The sequence below is a fragment of the Artemia sp. Qi Xiang Cuo genome, chromosome 17, assembly GCF_049724085.1.
Source record: "Artemia sp. Qi Xiang Cuo chromosome 17, ASM4972408v1, whole genome shotgun sequence".
In the NCBI taxonomy this organism is placed as follows: Eukaryota; Metazoa; Arthropoda; class Branchiopoda; order Anostraca; family Artemiidae; genus Artemia; species Artemia sp. Qi Xiang Cuo.
Genome location: NC_142810.1, coordinates 5,605,128 through 5,630,428, shown reverse-complemented (window position 1 = coordinate 5,630,428; position 25,301 = coordinate 5,605,128). Strand labels below are relative to the sequence as shown.

The following is a 25,301-nucleotide window of genomic DNA, read 5'->3' as shown; positions in this document are numbered from 1 at the left end:
CCTTTTAATGGCTTTTGAAATGGCAAAATAATGGCTAAACTTTGGCAACATGTCATCAAACATCCGTAAAACGTGACATCTTCAAGGTTATCCAATTTTACAACAGTAATAAAAGACACTACCTCCTGGTTATTCCCCTTTTAATGGCTTTTGAAATGGCAAAATAATGGCTAAACTTTGGCAACATGTCATCAAACATCCGTAAAACGTGACATCTTCAGGGTTATCCAATTTTCCAACAGTAATAAAAGACACTACCTCCTGGTTATTCCCCTTTTAATGGCTTTTGAAATGGCAAAATAATGGCTAAACTTTGGCAACATGTCATCAAACATCCGTAAAACGTGACATCTTCACGGTTATCCAATTTTCCAACAGTAATAAAAGACACTAACTCCTGGTTATTCCCCTTTTAATGGCTTTTGAAATGGCAAAATAATGGCTAAACTTTGGCAACATGTCATCAAACCTCCGTAAAACGTGTCATCTTCATGGTTATTCAATTTTCCAACAGTAATAAAAGACACTACCTCCTGGTTATTCCCCTTTTAATGGCTTTTGAAATGGCAAAATAATGGCTAAACTTTGGCAACATGTCATCAAACATCCGTAAAACGTGACATCTTCACGGTTATCCAATTTTCCAACAGTAATAAAAGACACTAACTCCTGGTTATTCCCCTTTTAATGGCTTTTGAAATGGCAAAATAATGGCTAAACTTTGGCAACATGTCATCAAACATCCGTAAAACGTGACATCTTCACGGTTATCCAATTTTTCAACAGTAATAAAAGACCCTACCGCCTGGTTATTCCCCTTTTAATGGCTTTTGAAATGGCAAAATAATGGCTAAACTTTGACAACATGTCATCAAACATCCGTAAAACGTGACATCTTCATGGTTATCCAATTTTCCAACAGTAATAAAAGACACTACCGCCTGGTTATTCCCCTTTTAATGGCTTTTGAAATGGCAAAATAATGGCTAATCTTTGGCAACATCTCATCAAACATCCGTAAAACGTGACATCTTCATGGTTATACAATTTTTCAACAGTAATAAAAGACACTACCGCCTGGTTATTCCCCTTTTAATGGCCTTGGAAATGGCAAAGTAATGGCTAAACTTTGGCAACATGTCATCAAACATCCGTAAAACGTGACATCTTCATGGTTTATCCAATTTTCCAACAGTAATAAAAGACACTACCGCCTGGTTATTCCCCTTTTAATGACTTTTGAAATGGCAAAGTAATGGCTAATCTTTGGCAACATGTCATCAAACATCCGTAAAACGTGACATCTTCATGGTTATTCAATTTTTCAACAGTAATAAAAGACACTACCGCCTGGTTATTCCCCTTTTAATGGCTTTTGAAATGGCAAAATAATGGCTAAACTTTGGCAACATGTCATCAAACATCCGTAAAACGTGACATCTTCACGGTTATCCAATTTTTCAACAGTAATAAAAGACACTACCGCCTGGTTATTCCCCTTTTAATGGCTTTTGAAATGGCAAAGTAATGGCTAAACTTTGGCAACATGTCATCAAACATCCGTAAAACGTGACATCTTCATGGTTATCCAATTTTCCAACAGTAATAAAATACACTACCTCCTGGTTATTCCCCTTTTAATGGCTTTTGATATGGCAAAATAATGGCTAAACTTTGGCAACATGTCATCAAACATCCGTAAAACGTGTCATCTTCATGGTTATCCAATTTTCCAACAGTAATAAAAGACCCTACCGCCTGGTTATTCCCCTTTTAATGGCCTTTGAAATGGCAAAATAATTGATAAAATTTGGCAACATGTCATCAAACATCCGTAAAACGTGAAATCTTCATGGTTATCCAATTTTCCACCAGTAATAAAAGACACTACCTCCTGGTTATTCCCCTTTTAATGGCTTTTGAAATGGCAAAATAATGGCTAAACTTTGGCAACATGTCATCAAACATCCGTAAAACGTGACATCTTCATGGTTATCCAATTTTCCAACAGTAATAAAAGACAATACCTCCTGGTTATTCCCCTTTTAATGTTTTTTGAAATGGCAAAATAATGGCTAAACTTTGGCAACATGTCACCAAACATCCGTAAAACGTGACATCTTCACGGTTATCCAATTTTCCAACAGTAATAAAAGACACTACCTCCTGGTTATTCCCCTTTTAATGGCTTTTGAAATGGCAAAATAATGGCTTAAACTTTGGCAACATGTCATCAAACATCCGTAAAACGTGACATCTTCATGGTTATCCAATTTTCCAACAGTAATAAAAGACACTACCTCCTGGTTATTCCCCTTTTAATGGCTTTTGAAATGGCAAAATAATGGCTAAACTTTGGCAACATGTCATCAAACATCCGTAAAACGTGACATCTTCACGGTTATCCAATTTTCCAACAGTAATAAAAGACACTAACTCCTGGTTATTCCCCTTTTAATGGCTTTTGAAATGGCAAAATAATGGCTAAACTTTGGCAACATGTCATCAAACATCCGTAAAACGTGACATCTTCAAGGTTATCCAATTTTCCAACAGTAATAAAAGACACTACCTCCTGGTTATTCCCCTTTAATGGCTTTTGAAATGGCAAAATAATGGCTAAACTTTGGCAACATGTCATCAAACATCCGTAAAACGTGACATCTTCACGGTTATCCAATTTTCCAACAGTAATAAAAGACACTACCTCCTGGTTATTCCCCTTTTAATGGCTTTTGAAATGGCAAAATCATGGCTAAACTTTGGCAACATGTCATCAAACATCCGTAAAACGTGACATCTTCACGGTTATCCAATTTTCCAACAGTAATAAAAGACACTACCTCCTGGTTATTCCCCTTTTAATGGCTTTTGAAATGGCAAAATAATGGCTAAACTTTGGCAACATGTCATCAAACATCCGTAAAACGTGACATCTTCAAGGTTATCCAATTTTCCAACAGTAATATAAGACACTACCTCCTGGTTATTCCCCTTTTAATGGCTTTTGAAATGGCAAAATAATGGCTAAACTTTGGCAACATGTCATCAAACATCCGTAAAACGTGACATCTTCATGGTTATCCAATTTTACAACAGTAATAAAAGACACTACCTCCTGGTTATTCCCCTTTTAATGTCTTTTGAAATGGCAAAATAATGGCTAAACTTTGGCAACATGTCATCAAACATCCGTAAAACGTGTCATCTTCATGGTTATCCAATTTTCCAACAGTAATAAAAGACACTACCTCCTGGTTATTCCCCTTTTAATGGCTTTTGAAATGGCAAAATAATGGCTAAACTTTGGCAACATATCATCAAACATCCGTAAAACGTGACATCTTCATGGTTATACAATTTTTCAACAGTAATAAAAGACACTACCTCCTGGTTATTCCCCTTTTAATGGCTTTTGAAATGGCAAAATAATGGCTAAACTTTGGCAACATGTCATCAAACATCCGTAAAACGTGACATCTTCATGGTTATCCAATTTTCCAACAGTAATAAAAGACAATACCTCCTGGTTATTCCCCTTTTAATGTTTTTTGAAATGGCAAAATAATGGCTAAACTTTGGCAACATGTCACCAAACATCCGTAAAACGTGACATCTTCACGGTTATCCAATTTTCCAACAGTAATAAAAGACACTCCCTCCTGGTTATTCCCCTTTTAATGGCTTTTGAAATGGCAAAATAATGGCTTAAACTTTGGCAACATGTCATCAAACATCCGTAAAACGTGACATCTTCATGGTTATCCAATTTTCCAACAGTAATAAAAGACACGACCTCCTGGTTATTCCCCTTTTAATGGCTTTTGAAATGGCAAAATAATGGCTAAACTTTGGCAACATGTCATCAAACATCCGTAAAACGTGACATCTTCACGGTTATCCAATTTTCCAACAGTAATAAAAGACACTAACTCCTGGTTATTCCCCTTTTAATGGCTTTTGAAATGGCAAAATAATGTCTAAACTTTGGCAACATTTCATCAAACATCCGTAAAACGTGACATCTTCATGGTTATCCAATTTTCCAACAGTAATAAAATACCCTACCGCCTGGTTATTCCCCTTTTAATGGCTTTTGAAATGGCAAAATAATGGCTAAACTTTGGCAACATGTCATCAAACATCCGTAAAACGTGACATCTTCACGGTTATCCAATTTTCCAACAGTAATAAAAGACACTACCTCCTGGTTATTCCCCTTTTAATGGCTTTTGAAATGGCAAAATCATGGCTAAACTTTGGCAACATGTCATCAAACATCCGTAAAACGTGACATCTTCAAGGTTATCAAATTTTCAACCAGTAATAAAATACACTACCTCCTGGTTATTCCCCTTTTAATGGCTTTTGAAATGGCAAAATAATGGCTAAACTTTGGCAACATGTCATCAAACATCCGTAAAACGTGACATCTTCACGGTTATCCAATTTTCCAACAGTAATAAAAGACACTACCTCCTGGTTATTCCCCTTTTAATGGCTTTTGAAATGGCAAAATAATGGCTAAACTTTGTCAACATGTCATCAAACATCCGTAAAACGTGACATCTTCATGGTTATCCAATTTTCCAACAGTAATAAAAGACACTACCTCCTGGTTATTCCCCTTTTAATGGCTTTTGAAATGGCAAAATAATGGCTAAACTTTGGCAACATGTCATCAAACATCCGTAAAACGTGACATCTTCATGGTTATCCAATTTTTCAACAGTAATAAAAGACCCTACCGCCTGGTTATTCCCCTTTTAATGGCTTTTGAAATGGCAAAATAATGGCTAAACTTTGGCAACATGTCATCAAACATCCGTAAAACGTGACATCTTCACGGTTATCCAATTTTCCAACAGTAATAAAAGACACTACCACCTGGTTATTCCCCTTTTAATGGCTTTTGAAATGGCAGAATAATGGCTAAACTTTGGCAACATCTCATCAAATATCCGTAAAACTTGACATCTTCATGGTTATTTAGTTTTTCAACATTAACAAAACACACTACTGCCTGATTGTTTCCCTTTTAATTGGTAAGCTCCAACCAAAGAAAGTGGGTTGGTTGGCGATTTAGCATGGGTCTTATAGGGATTAAATAAATAAAACACAAGTTTTTTTTGTCAAATAAAAGTAAAGAGCAACATTAAATGAACATAAATTATTCTGTATATGAGGTGGGCTACCCCCATCAAAAGGTGAATCTACAGCACTAGTCACGGAATTATCCACTGTATTGAGGGGAAGTTGAAACCACCTATGATTATCAAATCAGTGTGATTTAGGAATTATGAGTATGATCAACTTCATAATATCCAGGATTTTTACTTATCAGATTATCAAGTTTCTTCTGATTATTCCACACTTTTTAAAAACCATTTCAGGTAATATTTTGGTAAATTATGCACTCCATCACACACGGAGTTAAAATTGCAAACTGAGAAGACAGACAGTTTTGAAAATAACGGCCTTGAAAAGCGGCCTTAGTTTAGAAACGAGACGGTATGACTGCAATGATGTAACGAAGGGGTATATCATTAGGGCTATATATGGAAACAGAAGGTGGGGGGGGGGGGAAGGGCGCGTTTGCAAGTGAATGGATTAGTATATTTGAAAATACCATACAAAAGGAATCAAGTAGTTATTCACCTTGTTTGAAACCTTAGGTTATATATATATATATATATATATATATATATATATATATATATATATATATATATATATATATATATATATATATATATATATATATATATATATATATATATATATATATATATATATATATATATATATATATATATATATATATATATATATATATATATATATATATATATATATATAATACATGAAAAAACAAAGTCATTCACCTCAATCTTCTAGCCTGCCCATGAACTTGCAAAGGCAAGTTGTCCTAGTGGCATACCAGGAATAGAAGAAAAAAAGAGAAAATTTTGATACTAGTTAATAGCACAAATTAAGTATACCAGAAATACTGATAATACAAAAAAAAAATATATGTATAAATAAAAATACATAATTCCTTGATGAGTTGCTCATGGAGTCACTGTAACGACCAAAAAAAAAACTATCCAAATAATCCACTATACTCCTTCACACACCTCAAACAACAAAAGAAGAAGAAACAAAAATAAATAATAGATTCGGACCATATGGCAATAAAGACCATAATGGGAAACTAATGATACTTACGAACTGCTGCCTCATGGAAGCCAGGATTAAAGTGTCCCTTGTAGATGGCGTACTCTCGGGGTGCCACAACTTTGAGGACTTGATCTGCGGCACTTATTAAACGTCGATCAAGTCGTGGATCGGTGACATGCTTCAACAAATCTTGAACTGTTATGTGACCCAATGAAACAGCTAAAAGCAAATTTACAATATGATGCCTTCAAAACTCATCTAACTACTATCGAAATTATATATACTTTTCTATTTTTTAAATAAAAAGATTCAAATTTTTTGGTGCCGCCTATATTCATCTGAAAATGCTCCTTTTTGGTAATTCTATTGATAAAATGACAAATCTGCCCCCCAACAATAAATTTGTATGTTCAAAATATGTTTTTTTCAATTAAAAATTAATTTTTTTTAGAATCTATCGGGGGGGGGGTACTTTTTTCGTTCTTTTCTTAACGAAAATGCCGAAAGTTTATTTTCCATAACCTGGAAAGTGGAGGCAAAACAGCATTGGAAGCAAATACCCCCTTCCTTACACCAGTTTGCGACCCTGATAGATTAAATTTTTAACCAAAATAGCTTGAAAACTTATCTGACCGTCGTCAAAATTCCTGCTGAAACTTTGGATTATCCCTTTTGAACCAGCCTATTTTTTGAAATATCCTTCCCGATTTTATGTGATTTTGTGTAACTTTAATATTAAAATTACTTTATAGATTTTTCCTTTTTGCATATAAAGTTTTATGACGAAAAAGGAAAGTTTCGACGCGTTGCCGGTGAGTTAAAAAAAAAAAAGCTAAAAGCAATGTTTATATACTTACATTTGTGTGAAATTTATATCGCGAAACCTGGACAGTCACTGCTCATCAAGTTTTAACAAGATCGCTGGATTTTTTAGTTTTTTTTGTATTTTTTTTTTTTTTTTGGGGGGGGGGGTATATTTATTTTGGATTTTTAAGTCTTTATCTTTACTTATTCTTTGTTTCGGCGCCAAAGGTGGATCGTTAATGTCGATCCTTAATAAAGAATACACTCTTTATTTAGCTCTTTACTGCCTCATCAATTACTGCCCTTTACTGCCATCTTTACTGCCCATCAATCTTTATTTGGAAATTTTCTGCCTTTTTCTGATTCTTCTGATTTTTCTGAATCTGAATCTTCTGATTTTTCTGATTCAGCCTAAGGAAGAATACCCCCCCCCCCCCTTGAAATGTCAAGGAAATTAGGATTACTCTAATATTTTTTTTTATTATCTTACTTTCAATTTGCCTGTTTTTGGGACTAGCGACCTCCTCCTTCCCCAAAATAAATTTGTGGGTGTGGGTTATAATTTGACAGAATCAACAAAGCCTAAGCCATATTCTCTCCGCCGCCATTTGTGGAACCAACGGGAGATCAGTTTGAAGGGAAAAAATTGTGTCTAGAAAGCGGCTGTTAAATCTGTTCCCTTCTATGCAGTTGAGACTTGGCCACTGAAGGCGCTTCATCTCCACGATATGAAAGTCTTCCACCACCACTGTTTACGAAAGACCCCGAGGATTCGGGACCCCGACAGAATCTCAAATGTCGATGTGCGTCATCGCTGCTGTAACATCGAGCCCACAGCCATGATTATCAAACAGAGAAGACTGCAACGGCATCATCAAGCAAGTGCTTCAAGCTGCACATTTTAGCAGCACAACTTGTGTTTTGACAGGTCTCCTTTCAGCAAAAAGTATTTTTATATGTAAATATGTATTTTCAGACAAAATCTGCCAACAGATTTGAAAACTGCCGAGTAGCATTGCTACTTTGCTACCCCACTTTTTCACGGCGGCCAAAAAAAAACCACTATACAATTTTGAGATTTTGGACATAGCCAAAAAACAGCATAAGGACGATTTATTTTGTCGGAAAAGGTTATCCCCAGCAGTTTTGTTCTGATACAAACTCCTAAGCCTATACTCACACACTCCTATATAGCCCAGTGGTATCTCTTTGCTGAGCCATTATTGATATCACATCGTCACTTTTTGTTTTATTGAAATCTTTTTTACACGTGGACTATGATAGGTCTACATTTGTGGACTAATAGGGTTGTGAACCATAATTATGGGCCAGAAATGTGCAGTTTTTAATCAAAGCCTTGCCGAACTTTGGCTGTTCTGTGGAGATTATGTTGGTTTTCGACTGCTTTCCTTGGTATTGGACAGTCATGCGAGGGGAAACTTTATTTAAAGGTATGTTCGCTACAGTACGAGTACAAGCAGATCTCTCCCTTTTTGGATTCAATTTTTACAAAAAAACAAAAAACATAATACTACTACTACTACTAACAACTCACGCAGCACCAAGACAGCCAGTCCAGTTACGCCATCTTCCACCCGGGTTTATTCAAAGCTTAAGAAGTTCCGATTGGTTTAAGACCTTCCTTACAACTTCTTCGCACCCTGTTCAGAGGCGACCTGCTTTTTGTTTTGCCCTAGAGAGCTGGCAGAAAAGAAATGTCTTTGGCAATTTGTCATTCTTCATCCACAAAACGTGTCTAGCCATCTTAATCGTTCTCTCATTCTAGCCCTAGAACGTACTTTTTCTAGTTGAACAATGAAAATTCTTAATTTGCTTACGAGTATCCATAGAGTGCAGAACGCCCTCCCCCCTTCAGTCACCCCTGTTTAAAGGAATAAATCGGGTGGTGTATGGCCAATCAATCCGCGGTCAATGGTGCTAAACATGCATATTTCCATAATTATTGTTGATTTTTTATGCGAAATTTAACAAAAATTATAAGGCTTATTTTTTTCATAATTAAAGATCAACGGAGCTAGCTTACCTCTAAGGAGATTATGAGCTTCTGCATTTTGCGATCCTTGATAGGGTGACGGCAACCCGTGGTCGTTAGACATTGGTGGGTATCCTGCCATAAGAGGAGGCGGCTGATTTATCAACGGTGGTCTTCCAGATGACTGTGACGACTGCATAGCCGACTATGAAAATTTTTTTTTAATTAGAATGTGATTTGACGCATGCATTTGTGCAAAGAGTGGCTTTTTGGGTTCGCCCCCCCTCACATCTTGTCCCAGATATCATATATTACCGTTTTCCACAGCATTACATATCATTTTTAAAGTAGTGAGGACATCCAAATCAATTTCAGGTCTATCATACCTGGAAGCCAGCCATTTAAGACATATCTTTGTTTTTCCTAAATATGAAGTTATTCGCAGCGCCATACCATGGCGCTTACCATATTTTCGTCATACCATAAAACTTACCATATTTTACCATAAAACTTACCATACCATAAAACTTACCATATTTTCGTCAGTTTCGTCAGGTTGAACTGTTAAAATAAATAACCAAAACTAATTAGATAAACTTGAAAACACTATCACAGAAATTCCAACAAAAGCAATATCTTGATTTTCAAGGACAACTACACTTAAAAGGAAAGCTAAGGAAAGGAAAGCTGACTTCCGTAAGCTGTTGTGTGCCATATGGTATAAGCATTTTTGCTCATTTTTTACCCACATTTCTTTTTTTTTAATTTATTGCCAGCTACTACCAAAAGGTTGTAACCGAATAAAATTGAATTCCCGATTTTTTCTGCCTTTTCAAAATTTGTAAGGCTGCGTAAGTTTCTACTTCTACAATTTAAACAATCAGATTTAATTTTTACTGTCCTTGGTACTTCAAGGCCTATAACAAAGTGTAAGGGTAACTTACAAGAGTGGAAACTGGCTCTAGTGTCGTCAAAAAAAAAGAACCATCAACGCCATCTAGCATTTGGCGGCAATTGAAATTTTTTCATGCTTTGTGGCCCTTTTTTATGTCAGAAACTGAGATCAAACACTCATTACTACAGTTTACCAATTACACAAATTAGATTAATTGTTCTTATTATTACACTGACAAAACGCCAAGTATCACCAAACGCTAGATGGGGTTGAGCGTTTAATCGATATTAGCACCAGTTCGCACTCTTATAAGTTATCTATACTTTTCAACCTATAATATACGCCTTATGATCATAAAATGACTATCGTGCCTACAATCCCAAAGAATCATATTGTCAAGCCCAACTAATTGCAACTCAAGTAGCAAAATAAAAAATTAAACGTTATTCGCAATTAAAAATTAAGACTTTTTTCATGGCCAGCAGCAAATTTCCGAAATCCAAAAGATACTCTGCTATAATTCTTTGGACTGCGCATGTCACAAAAAGTATCTCTACAAATAAAAATCCCCAGAGGATATTTTATTACGAGTAGACAAACAGAAAGGTTGGGCTTGCCCTTGTCACGGAAGATTTTTTAAGACAGTACTTTGTCGCTTCTGCTAGTACTTATAGTAGGAGGTAAATGCGATAAAAAGTAGCCTAATCTGGACGAAATTGATAAAGAAAAGCTTTCTTAAATATCCTGATTAGAAAAAAATGCTTAATAATACATGCAAAATCGACCTAGGCCACAAAAAGTAGCCTAACTAGGAACAAATTGATAAAAAGAAAGGCTTCTTGACTATCCTGATCAGAAAAAATTGCTGAGAGTATATCCAAAAACGGCACTCGTAGCTTGTCACGAAACATTTTTTTTTTAACTTCACTGTTAATTTAAATTACGAAAGATGGAACGATAGAAAGTTGTGGAAAATAATTGTTTGATACGTGTTCCTATATCAGTTTTGAACAGCGTATACGTTAAGTGGATACGCACTTTCTTTGTTCTATACATGAAACAAACATATTTTAAACTTTTAATTGACGGGCTCTAGAGAAAAGCAAACTCAAGTTCTGGAGTTCCAGAGTTCCAGTTCTGGAATTCCGCAAGTTCCAGAAGTCCAGAACTTGCCAGAGCTGTTTTTTAAGCTTGTGTGTTTGATAGTCTGTCACCGTCAAGACTTTCGAGTGTGGCGATTTTGATTTTGGAGGGTGGTACTCTTCTACATCGAGCCCAATGGATGTAAGGATCAACTGATAAGGTTATATTTGCTTCATACGTTCATTAAATACAAACAAGGTATCCTGGAGCGTCGTGTCGTCGTGTTTGTCGTTGTGTTTGTGTCGTCGTGTTTGTCTGCTATGAAGGAGGTCCATTAATGAAGGATTCTACCCATTTGCGGCAAGTAGACAAGTAGGAACTATTGGTCCACAGGTCTTTTTCACAGAAGAAAGGACTCTGCATGCAAAAAGAAGAGCTTCTTTTATGTAACCACTCGCTACGGGTCTGCTGTCCGGTTCAGATCTAGCAAGGAAACTCGGTCGACCCTTCAGACTGGAGATTGAAACTGCAAGACAACGAGATTGTGGTGCAGATTAATAGAAACCTCCAACAGCTTTCTCTCAGTTGCTCAAGATTTTTATGATATCAAGTGTTCATGCCGAGTTGAATGTCGTGACAGTGAAAGGCGTACCTGTGCGATGGACTAGAAATGGACTAGAGTGCACTCTGACTTGCCGCGGTGCTTCGTAAGCACCAGGTGCCGCTTGCGTAAGGGGGCTTCGTCCAGCAAAACAAAGGTTCATTCACAATTTAGTAAAGAAGAGTGATAGTTCCCAGGTATAACATATCATAGTTTCTACCATTTTCTCATGAGCTATTTTTATAGTTTTGAATTACGAAATTGATTCTTCAATAAACCAAGCAATAAACGAAATCATACTATCACTTCGTTACCTGTGGTTATGCAGACAGGTGCTATCTCAAGTGCCATTTTTGTTCATATGACGGGTCTAAAGTTGACGGGTATTTTGGCTATTTGAAACTAAACACTCAATTTTCGTTTTTTTTTTTTTTTTTTACAGAATTTAACATATTTTTTTCGTTAAGACAATGAAACAAGATTCAGAAAGACTTCAGAGCAACAAAATGACATATAAAGATGTATCAATCTATCACTTAATTGGTTACAAATATGTGACAAAAGTACAAACAAGTCAGTGAGCTGAAAAAAGAGTTAATAAAAAGCTTATGGTCTTGTGTATTATGTACCATCAAGAACGTATCCAGGGAGGGGGGATTAGGGGGCTAAAACGTAACAAAAATACACATTAAATTTTTTATGTGTTTTGAAGTTTTTTTTTGCCCGGAACCCGGTGAAAGAAAATCACTAGATTTTAGTGATTGCTTGGTTGATTTGGTGATTTTCTTCAATATAATAGTGATTTGTGTGCTAATTTAGTGACTTTTCTTTTTAGACAAAATAAAAAATAAATAAATCAATAGTAATAAATCACTAGGGATGGCAACCCTGAACGGAACATACTAACCCAGTCTCCAAAAACGATATTAAAATAATATTAAATTAAATTCTCGTTTGGAAGCTCCAGGTCTACAGAGGCATATCATCGTAATTGCAAAAACATTAACTATACCTTAAAATTATAATAAACAAAAACTGTTTGCTTACGGTTAGTTTAACAAAGGGACCATTGGAAACTCCTGATTGGTTGGCCGCTTGTAAAGAATGTGCATGGGTTTTCTTCGGTCCACCAATCACTGATGAGAGAAATTCTTCTTCAGTTATTGCCGTTTTGGGTAGTGCTTTAGCTGGCTGATTTGGCTAAAAAGAATGAAAAGACTTTCAAATAAGATAATCAAGGCCGGAGATAATCAAGGCCGGGAAGGGGTTAAACCCCCTCGAAATTGTTGTCCGACTCCTAAAAGCGCACCAAAAATGCATATAAACAAATTTTTGATTTTTTTCTAAAAAAAAATATAATTATGCCCCCCCCCCCAACAAAAATCCTGGATATGGTCTTGAGGATAATCAAAACTGCACCTTTTCCCCCTCAATTTGGGGCATCAAGTATATCTAAACATCTGAATCTCCCCAAAGTGTTTGTATAGCCATTATTTTCCAGGGTTTTGCGCGGAAAAGCTCTAAACCTCTATCTTCTCCAGATATTTATTTTTGAGTAAAAAAAAATAAAAAAAATTCTGAGTTAAAAATTAGAGGTTTATCGTGTTTTCAGAAGTTTTCAAAGAGGTTTTCAAAGAGGTTCACCAGTTCTGTTTGTTTTAAATAAGCAATTTAGAATTTCAAAAATTTACCTCGACATGTATATATCTTAGATGCTAGTACAATTATTATATTTGATCAAAGAGTAATTAGATATTAAATATTTGTAAAAATTAGAAAAGAGTAAAGAAATATTTGTGTAAAACGAAAAGAATTGACCGAAAATTCAAACTAACAGAAAAGAACCAGCACAATCAAATCAAGATATTAAAAATCCAGAGGAAAAAAAGTATCAACAGAACATCAACAAAAAAACAATAAAGAAAAAAAGAAGAACAGGAAGAAATAAAATTGACAAACTTAATTCCTTTACGGTTTACGTCATATTTGATTAAGGTAACTTACAAATTGTATGTAAATTGTACCAAACCTTATTTAGATTTAACAAAATAGCATCAAGGTAGAACTTCATGAGAAACCAAAGTATAATCACCTACGGAACAAGTACTGACAAAACTCTCCAAAAGTGACCCCACGTACCTCAGCGCCTCTTGACGCAAAGTGCTGTACTACTTAATCGCTCCGAGCCAAAATACTTTGCTCCGAGCCAATAAATTATGCTAGAGCGTGATTCAGGCGACGAGTGACCGGGATGAATTGTGTAACTACGGTTTTTAGTTGCCAGGTTCACATAGGTATACAAAGGGTCACTTTTTTTGTGTGTAGAGGATAGGTTTTGTCAGTACTTGTTCCGTAGGTGATTATACTTTGTTAGAAACACAAGCTTAAATGTCTTTTTAGAAATTAATATTCATTTACTAAAGCCCCCCCCCCAAACGAGATGAGCAGATGGAAAGCGTTTTTCTGATAGTACGCTATTCCATAGGGTACTTGTATGATAATACGCCCAATCTAATGTTCTTCTAATATATTTCTCTGACACTCAATCTTAATGAAATATACCAAAGTAAGATAAAAATATAATACTTAGAAACAAATTTGGGCTATTTTTTTGTACATTAGGGGGGCGGGGGTCATGGGTGCCCATAAGCTGAATTCCAGGGGGGGGCAAACCGCATCTAATTGACATTTTTAATGCTATATAGTAGAAATCTCAGAACAAAAATATAAAAATAAGGCAGTATCATTCAGCCAGGGGGGGGGCAAGAGCCCCTCCCGGCCCCCCCCCCCCCATATGGGCGCCCATGGCGGGGGTAAAGTATAGCGGGTCAGCATGCCTAATGCGTTAGGTACAATCATTCTGCATATTATGTATTATTATTTTTTTACAAACTTACAAAAGTCACAAACATTTAGCCCCCCCCTCCATAATGTACAAATATATATCCCAAAGTATATATGTTCCATAGTTTCTGTCACGTCTCTTTGTCTTGTCCCACTCTAAGCTGAAAGAAACTAACGAAAACAACCGGTTCTATAATGCACCAACGAATGAACAACTTGAGCAGTAAGGTAAGGTACAAGTACCTTCCATAGTAACTCCAAATTATCCCCCCCCCCTTTCCCAGAAAGACCTTAAATAGAAATGGATATAACAGAGGATTTTCCCAAACGAAAGGAAATGCCAATATATCCCCAAAAGTGTTTATGTGTGACCATGGGCGCCCATAAGCTGAATTCCAGGGGGGGGCAAACTTCGTCTAATTGCTACTTTTAATGCTATATAATACAAATCTCAGAAAAAAAAATATAAAAATACGTCAGCATCATTCAGCCTGGGGGGGCAAGAGCCCCCCCCCCCCCGCCCCCCCATATGGGCGCCCACGTGTGTGACAATTATTTTCAAAATTTTACGAGGAAAAGTTCTAAGCTAATTCACTTTTGATTAAATACAAGTGAGTTTTTCGTAACAATTATAAATAGTCATAAATTATAAATAATTATAAACCTGGGATTCTTGTGTTTCAAGAAGTCAACACTGCTTCACTAGATACGTTTGTTTTAAATCAAGAACTAAGAAGTTTAAGAAATGTGCCTCGACATGTACATATCTAATAAGCAAGAACAATTATGTTATTTCATAAAAATAGCGATAGGATATTAAAAATTTGTAATAGCTAAGTAATTTGACAAGAGTAAATAGATATTTGAGTAAAAGGAAAAGTTTTTTCCTAAAATCTAACAGAAAATTATCATAGTATTATATCATATATTACGATAAGTATACCATACATAAATTACCATATAAGCCATAAAATTACCTTAGCTCATTGCATAAATCCACAGAAAAAAAAAGAATTAACAGAAAAAAAAGAAAAAAAGACGAATAAATAAAGTTCTTCGCGGTTTAAGTCATATTCCATTAAGGTATCTTAAAAAGTATATCCATTTTGACGCAAATCCTATCAAGGTTGAATGGAACAACATCAAGGTTGAATTTCATGAGGAAAATTAACTTAAAGATGCCTTCTTTTTTCTGAAATAAGTAGACATTAAATATTTCTTACCCCACCCCCCGTCCCCACCGTCAAGGAGGAAAGTAGACGGAAAGTTGTTTTCCCTAATTTATACGATAATATTCAGAAACTACCACTCATGAAATAGTGGTGTTTTTTTTAGTGACAAATTAGCGTAATCTAGTGTATTCTACTATCAACAGAGCCTATGGTTCGTCCACCTCCCCACCCTAAAATTGAGAATTTGTATACTTTTAGCGTTCCGCGTATGTTTAATATTTCCGCATATAATAATATTTTTCCGTATAATTCAGCAAATAATAAATGTTTCAAAAACACGAAGAAGTTCATTTTCAGACTTCTATTTTGAATTTTTCCAAGGAGGCATTATCCCTTCTCCTAACATCAGATTGGAGGATAGCCTCAGTTACTTAGGCTCAAAATAGCTCGGATCCTAATTTGGAGTGTTTCCAAGTTCATGCCATTCTTACCATTCCCACCCCCCAACAAACTCGTGAGTAAGTGACGATTGCTAGTCTGTCACGTTAAGAAATACAAATATTTGCACCCCCTTCCTAAGCGAGACGTTGATTATGCAAATAGGCAAATGAAGTTATATTATTTATAGCCAAGCAGTCTCCCCCTAGCAACGCCTTTATACCACTATCTTTCCAGTTTGTGAAAGAGTAAATCTATGCTACTGACTCTATATAATTGATAGCTTACCAGTTGCCCTTTAGATAGCCTTTTACTTTCTCTTTGAGTCAAAAGCTTTTTTGAAAGCAACCGTCTCGGCCTGCGGGTTTATATTTCTGTATACCCCTATCAACCCCCTTTATATAACTTCTTTTCCAGTTTGTGAAAGGGTAAATGTAAGGCACTGACTCTATATAATTGATAGCTTACCAGTTGCCCGTTAGCTAGCCCTTTATTTTTCCTTTGAATCAGAAGCTTTTTGAAAGCACCCATCTCGGCCTAAGATTTGGTATTTCTGTCTCTCTCCTTCAAACCCCTCTTATATCACTTCTTTCTAGTTCGCAAAAGGGTATACGAAGAGTACTGAATCGATATTATTTACTTACCAGTTGCCCATTAGCCAAACCTTTACTTTCAACTTGAGTCAAAAGTTTTTTGAAAGCATCCATCTCAGACTCCGGTTTTACATTTCTATCTCCCTCTATTAATCCGCTTTACACTACTGTGTTTTCATTTCATGAAAGGGCAAATGTAGGGTGCTGAATCAACATAATTAATAGCTTACCAGTTGCCGTTAGCTTGTCCTTTATTTTCCCTTTGAGTCAAAAGCTTTTTTGAAAGCAACCGTTTCGGCCTAAGGTTTTGTATTTGTGTCTCTCTCCTTCAAATCCCTCTTACATCACTTCCTTTCTAGTTTGCAAAAGGGTATATGGAGAATAATGAATCGATATTGTTTACCTACCATTTGCCCCTTAGCCAGCCCTTTATTTTCAACTTGAGGCAAAAGTTTTTTGAAAGCATCCATCTCAGACTCTGGTTTTACATTTCTATATCCCTCTATTAATCCCCTTTACACTACTGTGTTTTCATTTCATGAAAGGGCAAATGTAGGGTGCTGAATCAACATAATTAATAGCTTACCAGTTGCCCGTTAGCTTGCCCTTTATTTTCCCTTTGAGTCAAAAGCTTTTTTGAAAGCAACCGTTTCGGCCTAAGGTTTTGTATTTCTGTCTCTCTCTTTCAAACGCCTCTTACATCACTTCCTTTCTAGTTTGCCAAAAAGTATATGCAGAGTACTGAATCAATATAATTGATTGCTTACCAGTTGCCCATTAGCTAGCCCTTTACTTTCAACTTGAGCCAAAAGTTTTTTGAAAGCATCCATCTCGGCCTCCGGTTTAATATTTCTCTCTCCCTCTTTCTTTTGGCTAGCTACACCACTTTCCAAGTCTTCCAGGCGTAGGGCTTTAGTTGGTAACTTCTGGTTTAGGGGTGGCGGAGGGGGAACATCTGCACGCTTTTGAGCTCCTTAAAAGGCAGAATGAAAATTAAAATCAGATTAAAATTGCCTAATTATTGAAAAAATAAATAAAAAATGATGAAAGAGAAAACCTGAATAACAAAAATTAGTATTTATTTACGCAAAAATATGTAAATGTAATTGCAATAGTCGTGGCTCAGAAAGTTTCAAGTTAATACCGTTAAAAATTCCTAAGATATTGCAGATACACCTTTTTGATAACTTGGATTCACAGAGTATCTTTGAATTTAGCTCAACATACCCCTCAACATTCCCCAAAATTTAATCTTAGCCTTTTCAGACACTCCCAGGATCAAACATTCCTTCCTTTCCCAATGATAAATCCTGCATGTAAAAAATGGACAAATTGCATAATTTACTCTTTGGATTTTCTTTTTGTCCCTCCCCACCTTAGATTTCAAAAAATACCCTTTTTGGAGCATTTTCATTGAAAAATACCCTTTTTGGGCATATTTATCGTACTAGTTCATTGGTTGACCCTCTCAAAAGGCAACACTATAAATTTCTAAAAACTATATAATAAAATTCTAAAATACCTACACCATTTCTAAATAATTATTTAGAAATAATAATAAAGAAACTAATTTTATTTAAAAAAAACTAATTTAATATATAATCTGTTGTAGCACAGTGGATTGATGCTCGTTTGCCAATATGGAGCACCAGGCTTCGATCCCCGCTGCAGCAAGGTTGGGCGACAAGCTTCCTACTTGTCCCTGTAAAAAGACCCAGCAACTGAAACGTTAATTCTATGTCCTATGCGCCAGCAATGACTCAGGAGGATCTTTATCCTATCCTTTAACTTAATACATTAGTTTTGATTCCTATTAGTTTTATTATTATACAATATATTAATATTAACATATTAAAATTACATTAAAATTTTCGTTAGATCCTCTATGACTGGCCAAAAAGTTCGATCTTAGAAAATAATAATATTTTATATAATTATTTTTTATAAAAGAAAACTAATTTTATTAGACAATTTGACTAATAACTGCCTAGAAATTCAATATGGTTCAAGGTGGTCAAGAATGGTTTGGAAGCGTGAACGCTTTGGAGGGCGGGGTAAGAATTATCGAAAATAATCATATTAAATCTGTACTAAAAATGCAGTTGCCAAAACTAAGACAAATAGCCAAAGGTTGTTTTTTTGGTGATTCACGTGGGACGAAATGAAAAGCAGGTAAAGTCCAGCAAGCCGAGGGGGTACCAATTGCCAAAGGGCTATTTGTCCTATATCATTCTTTTTTTCAGGGGGGGGGGGGCAATGGACTTTTGTGGGTTGTGGGGGCAATGAACTTTTGTGGCCTGAGCCGCAACACAGTTTTTAATTTTCGGAATACTAAATCACTTAGAAAAAGAATAAACAAAGTTTGGAAGAATAAGAAAATAAGTCCACGAACCAAGACTAGAAAATTGGAAGCTACGATACTGGCAGTGCTGATACTGGCAGATACTGGCAGTGCTCAATTTTTGCTTTGACAGGTGAGCACTTGGGAAGGCTGAGGAAGGTTTGCTAAATGCTTTCCAGAGGAATGGTTAAGGGGTATGTCTGACAGTATTTCAAACAGTAAGCTGTCCGAAAATTTTGGCTCGATTAGACTTTACATGGCTTTTATTGAAAGAAAGCTTAAGATGGCTAGACCGCGTTTTAAAGATGAAGGAAGACCGAATAAAAGAAATAAAGCCAAACTGGCCAGCCATTACAAAGCAAAGAAATGAATATGAAAATGACAAAACGGGTCTATGGCCAATAAAGGAAAAAGAAGAAAACGAAAAATCAAACGAATATTTCACAAATAGTCTTCAGCGTAGAAACAAATAGTCTTCAGCGTATAATAAAACATATAAATAAAACAAATAGTCTTCAGCGTAGAAAAAAAAAATGACGCCATCTAACGTTTAGCAAAACTTTGACATTTTTTCAGTGCAATAATAACGATAATTAATTTAAATTATGCAGTTGGTAAAACTAGTGTAGTAAATAGTGTCTGATCATAGTTACTGACAGAAAAACGATAACCAAGCTTAAAAAAAAAAACAAAAAAAAACACCAGCTTCCTTTCTTATAAATTAACCATACCCTTTGAGCTGGCCTTTAAATACATTTTAGTTTAAGTATCATACTATTTAAAAAAATCCGATGATTTTAACTATTGTTTTCTATTAACCCAAATTAAGTTTATCAATTTAATTAGTTAAAAATGAGCTTTGTAATTTAACAACCAATGTTTGTAGAAAATTGTGTTGTTTGACAATTCTATTTGGACAATTGTAACTTAATTTAAATATTTTTCATTAATTCAATTTAAATTAACAGAAACTTAAGTGATTAATATGATATTAATTACCTTTATAATCTAATTACCATCTTATAATTTATTATAATTTAATTTACTATAATTTAATTTACTATAATTTAATTTACTATAATTATAACTTAATTACATCTTTTAATTATCTTTCAAAAAACTTTTACATTAATACGACTATTATTTTTCATTAATTCTAATTACGACTTTTAATTACCTTTCAAAAACTCGCCAAGTATTGTATTCGGGTCGACTGGTTTTCTCATCTCTCCAGCTTTGGTGTCTTTTAATCCCAATTTGACCAATAGGGAGTCAGTCTTTGATGATTCGTCTGTGAGGTTACTCGCAGAGAAGAACTTGCTGAATTTGGAACCACTTTCCTTTGTATCACTTTCATCAGTTATGCCTTCGAAGTCCTCCTGAAAAACAAAGGGCAATTTTTCGGATTCAATTGACCTTATTTCTTTTCAAAACTAGGCTCTCAAATCAAGACGATAATAAATAGAGAAGGCAGTAGGGTTTCAGTAGCTCCCCCTTCCCCCAAAGACTTCATGAAAATCAACGCTATATTTACAATCGAAGCAGAGTCCACCAAAACATTTTCAAAATAAAGCAAATTTTCCAGCATTTTCCCGCGAAATTTGCTTTTTATGCGTTTTTTTTGGGGGCAACATTGAAGTCTAGAGTAATACTGAAATAGATATTAGTTCTTAGCAGGTCCAAATTCATGGTAAAAGACTCTTAAAAATCTTTCAAAACATTTATTTTTTATTTTTGGATTGAAGCTCGGGCCCACTGGGTAACTTATAAAAATGGGAACTGGCGTTGTAGTAAAAAAAAGAAAAAAACATTCAACACCATCTACTATTGGGCCACGCCTGACGTTTTTATCTTCAGTGTAATAGCAAGAATAATTAATATAATTTGTATAGTCAGTAAATTTGGTGTAGTTTACTGGTGTGTAGTATGAAATTAGTTCCTTGGTGTAGTATGAACAGTCTGACCTCAGGTCCTGACGGAAAAACGATTGAAAAAAAAGCCAAGTGTTGCCGTACGCTAGATGGTGTTAAGAGTTTTTCTCTGCCAGAGTTGCCAATACTATTGCCAGTTTTCACTCTTTTAGACTACCCATTCTCTTTGCTCGGGCCTTTAAGTACGGTTTTGGGATATTCAAAAGACATTTGTGGTGTAATTTGTTCTACCTCACACTGTAGAATGACTATCTTAGTATGAAGGCCTTATCCAGGATTTTTGTTCAGGACGGCGGGGGGGGGAGGGCTTTAAAAAAGCATTAAAAATGTGCCTTTATGCATACTTATTACCTTTTAACAAATCAGATTTTTTTTTTGGGGGGGGGGAGGGGGTTCAAACCCTCTCCCCCCTGGATACAGCCTTGCCTGTATATTCAATGCACAAATGTAAATAAAAATAAAATAATCATGTCAACATGTTAAATAATCCAAGAGGCCTTGTCAATCAGCCATGTCAACACATATTAAGAACCGCTTTATCAACAAAAAACAAAATCTGCAACCGAAGTTGCAAAATTTTAAATCCCCCGCAAAACAAACGCTGAACGTTAAACGGACGAAAATCCCCAACAAAACAGGCGTTGAACCTTAAACGGACGAAAATCCCCAACCAAACAAACGTTGAATGCTATAAGTTCCTTAACGTTCGATGCCTTCGGCCGGCCGTAGCTTTTTATTCCAATGCCTTTATTAAGCAATATATCCTTGTCAAGCCAGCAAGTCTACAAATCCTATTTATAAAAATGTCATTTCTACGAATTAACAGAAAAATTTTCAAAAACAAATGCAGCCGAAAATCCCCAACAAAACTGACGGTGAACGTTGAATGACCCAAAATCCAAAACAAAACTAAAATTAAACGTTGATTGGGGGAAAATCCCCAACAAAACAGACGTTGAACGGCCGAAAATCTCCAACGAAACTGACGTTGAAAGGCCAAAAATCCTCCACAAAACTGGCGTTGAACGTTGAACGGCCGAAAATCCCGAACAAAACTGACGTTGAACGTTGAACGGGCGAAAATCTCCAACAAAACAGAGGTTGAACGGCCGAAAATCCCCAACAAGACTATGTTGAACGTTGAGCAGTCAAAAATTCCTAACAAAACTGACGTTGAACAAAACTGACACAGAGCGCAGATTTCAGTATAAGAATTACAGTACAATTCAAAGGATAGAAAATAACAATTTCTTTATTAAACAACGTTTGTTGAACGTTGAACGGGCGAAAATCTCCAACAAAACAGAGGTTGAACGACCAAAAATCCCCAACAAAACTGATGCTGAACGTTGAACGGTTGAAAATTCCCAACAAACCTGACGTTGAACAGCCGAAAATCCTCAACAAGGCTGACGCTGAACGTTTAACGGCCAAAAATCTCCAACAAAACTGACAACGCTGATTTCAGTACAAGAATTTCAGTACAATTCAAAGAATAGAAAATAACAATTTCTTTATTAAACAGATGATTGTCGATCTATCTTCCAGTTTAAATTTCTTGTACGAATCCCCACCAATAAAAACGGTCTGATAACGATGGTTACAAGCGAAAAAAAACAGTAAAACGTCTAAAACTAGAACGTCTAAGACCAAACAGTATAGATTACTTATAAGAGTGGAAACTGACACTGGGGTCAGCCACCAACGCCATCTAGCATTTTGCAACACTTGTCATCGTTTTTTGGTCAAGAACTGACATCAGACTCTTATTGCTACACTCATTTTACCAACTACACAAATTAAATTAATTTTAATTAATTAATTTTTTAAGGGACGAAATCAAAATCCGGTAAAAATCCAGTAAGCCGAGGGTATACCAAAAGCGACGACTTTTGGTAAAACATCATTATTATGGGGGGGTGATAGGATGGAGAGGGTTGTGGATACAATGGACTTTTGTGGCCTGAGCCTCGACTAAGTTTTTTAATTTGAAGAAGACAAGGAATAAACATCGTTTGGAAGAAAAGGAATACAAGTCCATGAAGCAAGAGTAGAAAAATGGAATCCACAGTAATGACAAAACTCAAGCTTTGCAGTCGTTTTTCTGTGAGGAACAGCGATCACCAGGAGAACAACCTAAAATAAATTAATTATTCTTAAGAAAAAAACACGAAAAAAGATGCCAAGTATCACCAAACATCTGAGTTATTTTTTTTAGTCGAAACTAGCATTCTGTTCCCGTTCTTGTAAGTTACCCATACTCTTTGGACAAAACAGTAACAAACGACGTTATACTTTAAATTTCGTGGAGAATATTGCATGCAAGTTAAGTTGATAATGCTCAAAATACCAAGGATATCAAAATTATTGTTCCCCAGAACCCATCTGGAGTCTATACATACCGCAAGAACAAAGGGACAATCAAACATACCAAAAATTCTCCAAGAGAGACATCAGGCAACGTGTCCATAGTAAGGATTTTATTAAACTCCTCCAAGCTGAGGCCAAGACTATTCTCTTCCAATTCCTTTCTGACATCAGTTTTAGGGATTTCAGTCATAGCGGATATTGAATCTCGACTAGGAGGCCTGGAAATTTTTTTGCCGCTCTCTGTCTCCACTTCTGCTTGCTCTGGGGACGGTGATTGAACTTTCATGGCTAAAATAAGAGAAAAAAATTAGCTTAAAAAATAAAAAGAAATGGAACAGAATAAATCTGAAATAGAAAAAATAGAATAATAGAAATAATAATAGAAATAGAATAAAAATAAGGAAAGAAAAAAAATGAAAAAGGAAAAGAAAAAAACTTAAAAAAATAAAATTAGTAGTGGATTGTAAGGAAAAAGAATAATCGCGAAATCCAACAATCAAAGACACCTTATTCCCATCTAATAGAGGAATATCAACAAGATTCATCCTATAATATTTGATTCTACTTATAATAATAATAATATATTGCGAAAACAGGCTTGCGCCTCCATCTACAAAAATTTAAATAATCAAATGCTTTTTCACTATAGGGTTTAGATTTTTTAGTTTTTTGTAGACCATTTGTATTGTCAGTTCTATTTCTTCAAATTTGCCTGCGTCTAGTGGCTGACATTTCTCTTGACTTTCATCTTTGTCGCTCTCTGTTGTGAAAACTGTGGAAAACTGCTGATTTAGGTTGGCTTTAGCTATTGGGTCACTGATTGTTAAATTTGTTGCTGAGGTTAGATCGGGAGATTGTTGCTGAGGTTGCTGAGGCTAAGATCGGGAATAACCGGCTGTTCTTTTGTTTTTGAATTCACGAAGTTCGAATTCACCTCGCCAAGAGGCATGCTCCCACTCGTTGCAGAAAAAGCAGAGGAAAGAGGTGGCAATGTCGACATCTTTGTGACAGCAGCTGCATTCTGTGTTGTTACCTGGGAAACTAGTGCTCAAAGGAATCTCTTTGGGCTTCGTAGGCTGGCCTTGGCTTTTGGTGGATTCTTCTCTCGGAGTCCCTCTAGTATTTTATGCTTTTGGTGGAGAAGTTTCTTTATATTGGTCATTGCTAGAAGATTTGCAACCATAGCATTGCCATTGTCCTCAGAGTTTGTCAGCAAGTTCCTTATTATACGCAAGGCCTGCGCAACCAAAGTGGAGCGAGGTTAGGGAGTCTCGGCACTGAATTCCTCCTTGAGCTCTTGTTACATTTTTCTTGCAACGTGGGCGGAGTTCTACCATATTTATGTTATTTGTTTTGGCAAAGATTTTATCAGCAAACCTTAAGTTCAATTTGGCAACACCGGCGTTAGAAGCTTTAAAGATTTAGCGGTAGATAAGACCCGTGGTGGGTTACACTATTTAGTACTACTTATACTAGGGCATATACTATTAGGGTTGTCCTTGTCCGACAACCGTCTAGGAACAAACGAAAAGCAGGTCGTCCCGAACTCGGGCGGGAGGAGGTCGTAAGGAATGATTTAAGGGATACGGGAACTTCTTGGGAGGGTGTAGAGGAAGGCTTGCAATGGATTGGGAGGAGGAGCACGAGTAGCTGTGCTGGCCTCAGGCGGCTTGGTCCAGCAGAGTTAGTAGTAGCAGTATACTATTTGACGCATCTGAGGAATATTGTTACCAGCATCAGTGCCATCTTTCAGTATTTCCTGCTAGTCAAGTTTTTCCACTTTCCAATTATGTAAAAAAAAAGTTGATTTTGAATACGACCCACTATGCATGTGTGTTCTAAAAGACCTTTCCCAATTGTGAAATTGTGAAATAAAAGACCTTTCCCAATTCTCTAAGATGCATATGACACATTAACCTATATACCTATGGACCCTAGCCTATTTAAGGACTGGTTACTTTAGGCTACTTATGGACTAAGGCCACAAGTCCTTGTCCATAAGGCCCTGTTATTGGTACTGTAATCTTTTTTAATGGAATGTTTTTATGCATAGGTT

General features: G+C 35.9%; 1 protein-coding gene across 3 annotated transcripts in view; it reads right to left on the bottom strand.

Annotated features, from left to right (window-relative positions):
- The window catches only part of LOC148941834 (uncharacterized), a 102,040-nt gene that overhangs the window by 22,562 nt on the left and 54,177 nt on the right, over positions 1–25,301 (bottom strand). For all 3 annotated transcript variants that reach the window (XM_089102872.1, XM_089102874.1, XM_089102873.1), the window contains exons 9-14: positions 23,307–23,533; positions 20,122–20,323; positions 17,371–17,576; positions 12,604–12,756; positions 9,029–9,182; positions 6,229–6,399 (exon numbers count right to left, since the gene is read on the bottom strand). In XM_089102872.1, the coding sequence (XP_088958998.1) occupies positions 6,229–6,399; positions 9,029–9,182; positions 12,604–12,756; positions 17,371–17,576; positions 20,122–20,323; positions 23,307–23,533 (1,113 nt within the window). The remainder of the gene's footprint in view (positions 1–6,228; positions 6,400–9,028; positions 9,183–12,603; positions 12,757–17,370; positions 17,577–20,121; positions 20,324–23,306; positions 23,534–25,301) is intronic.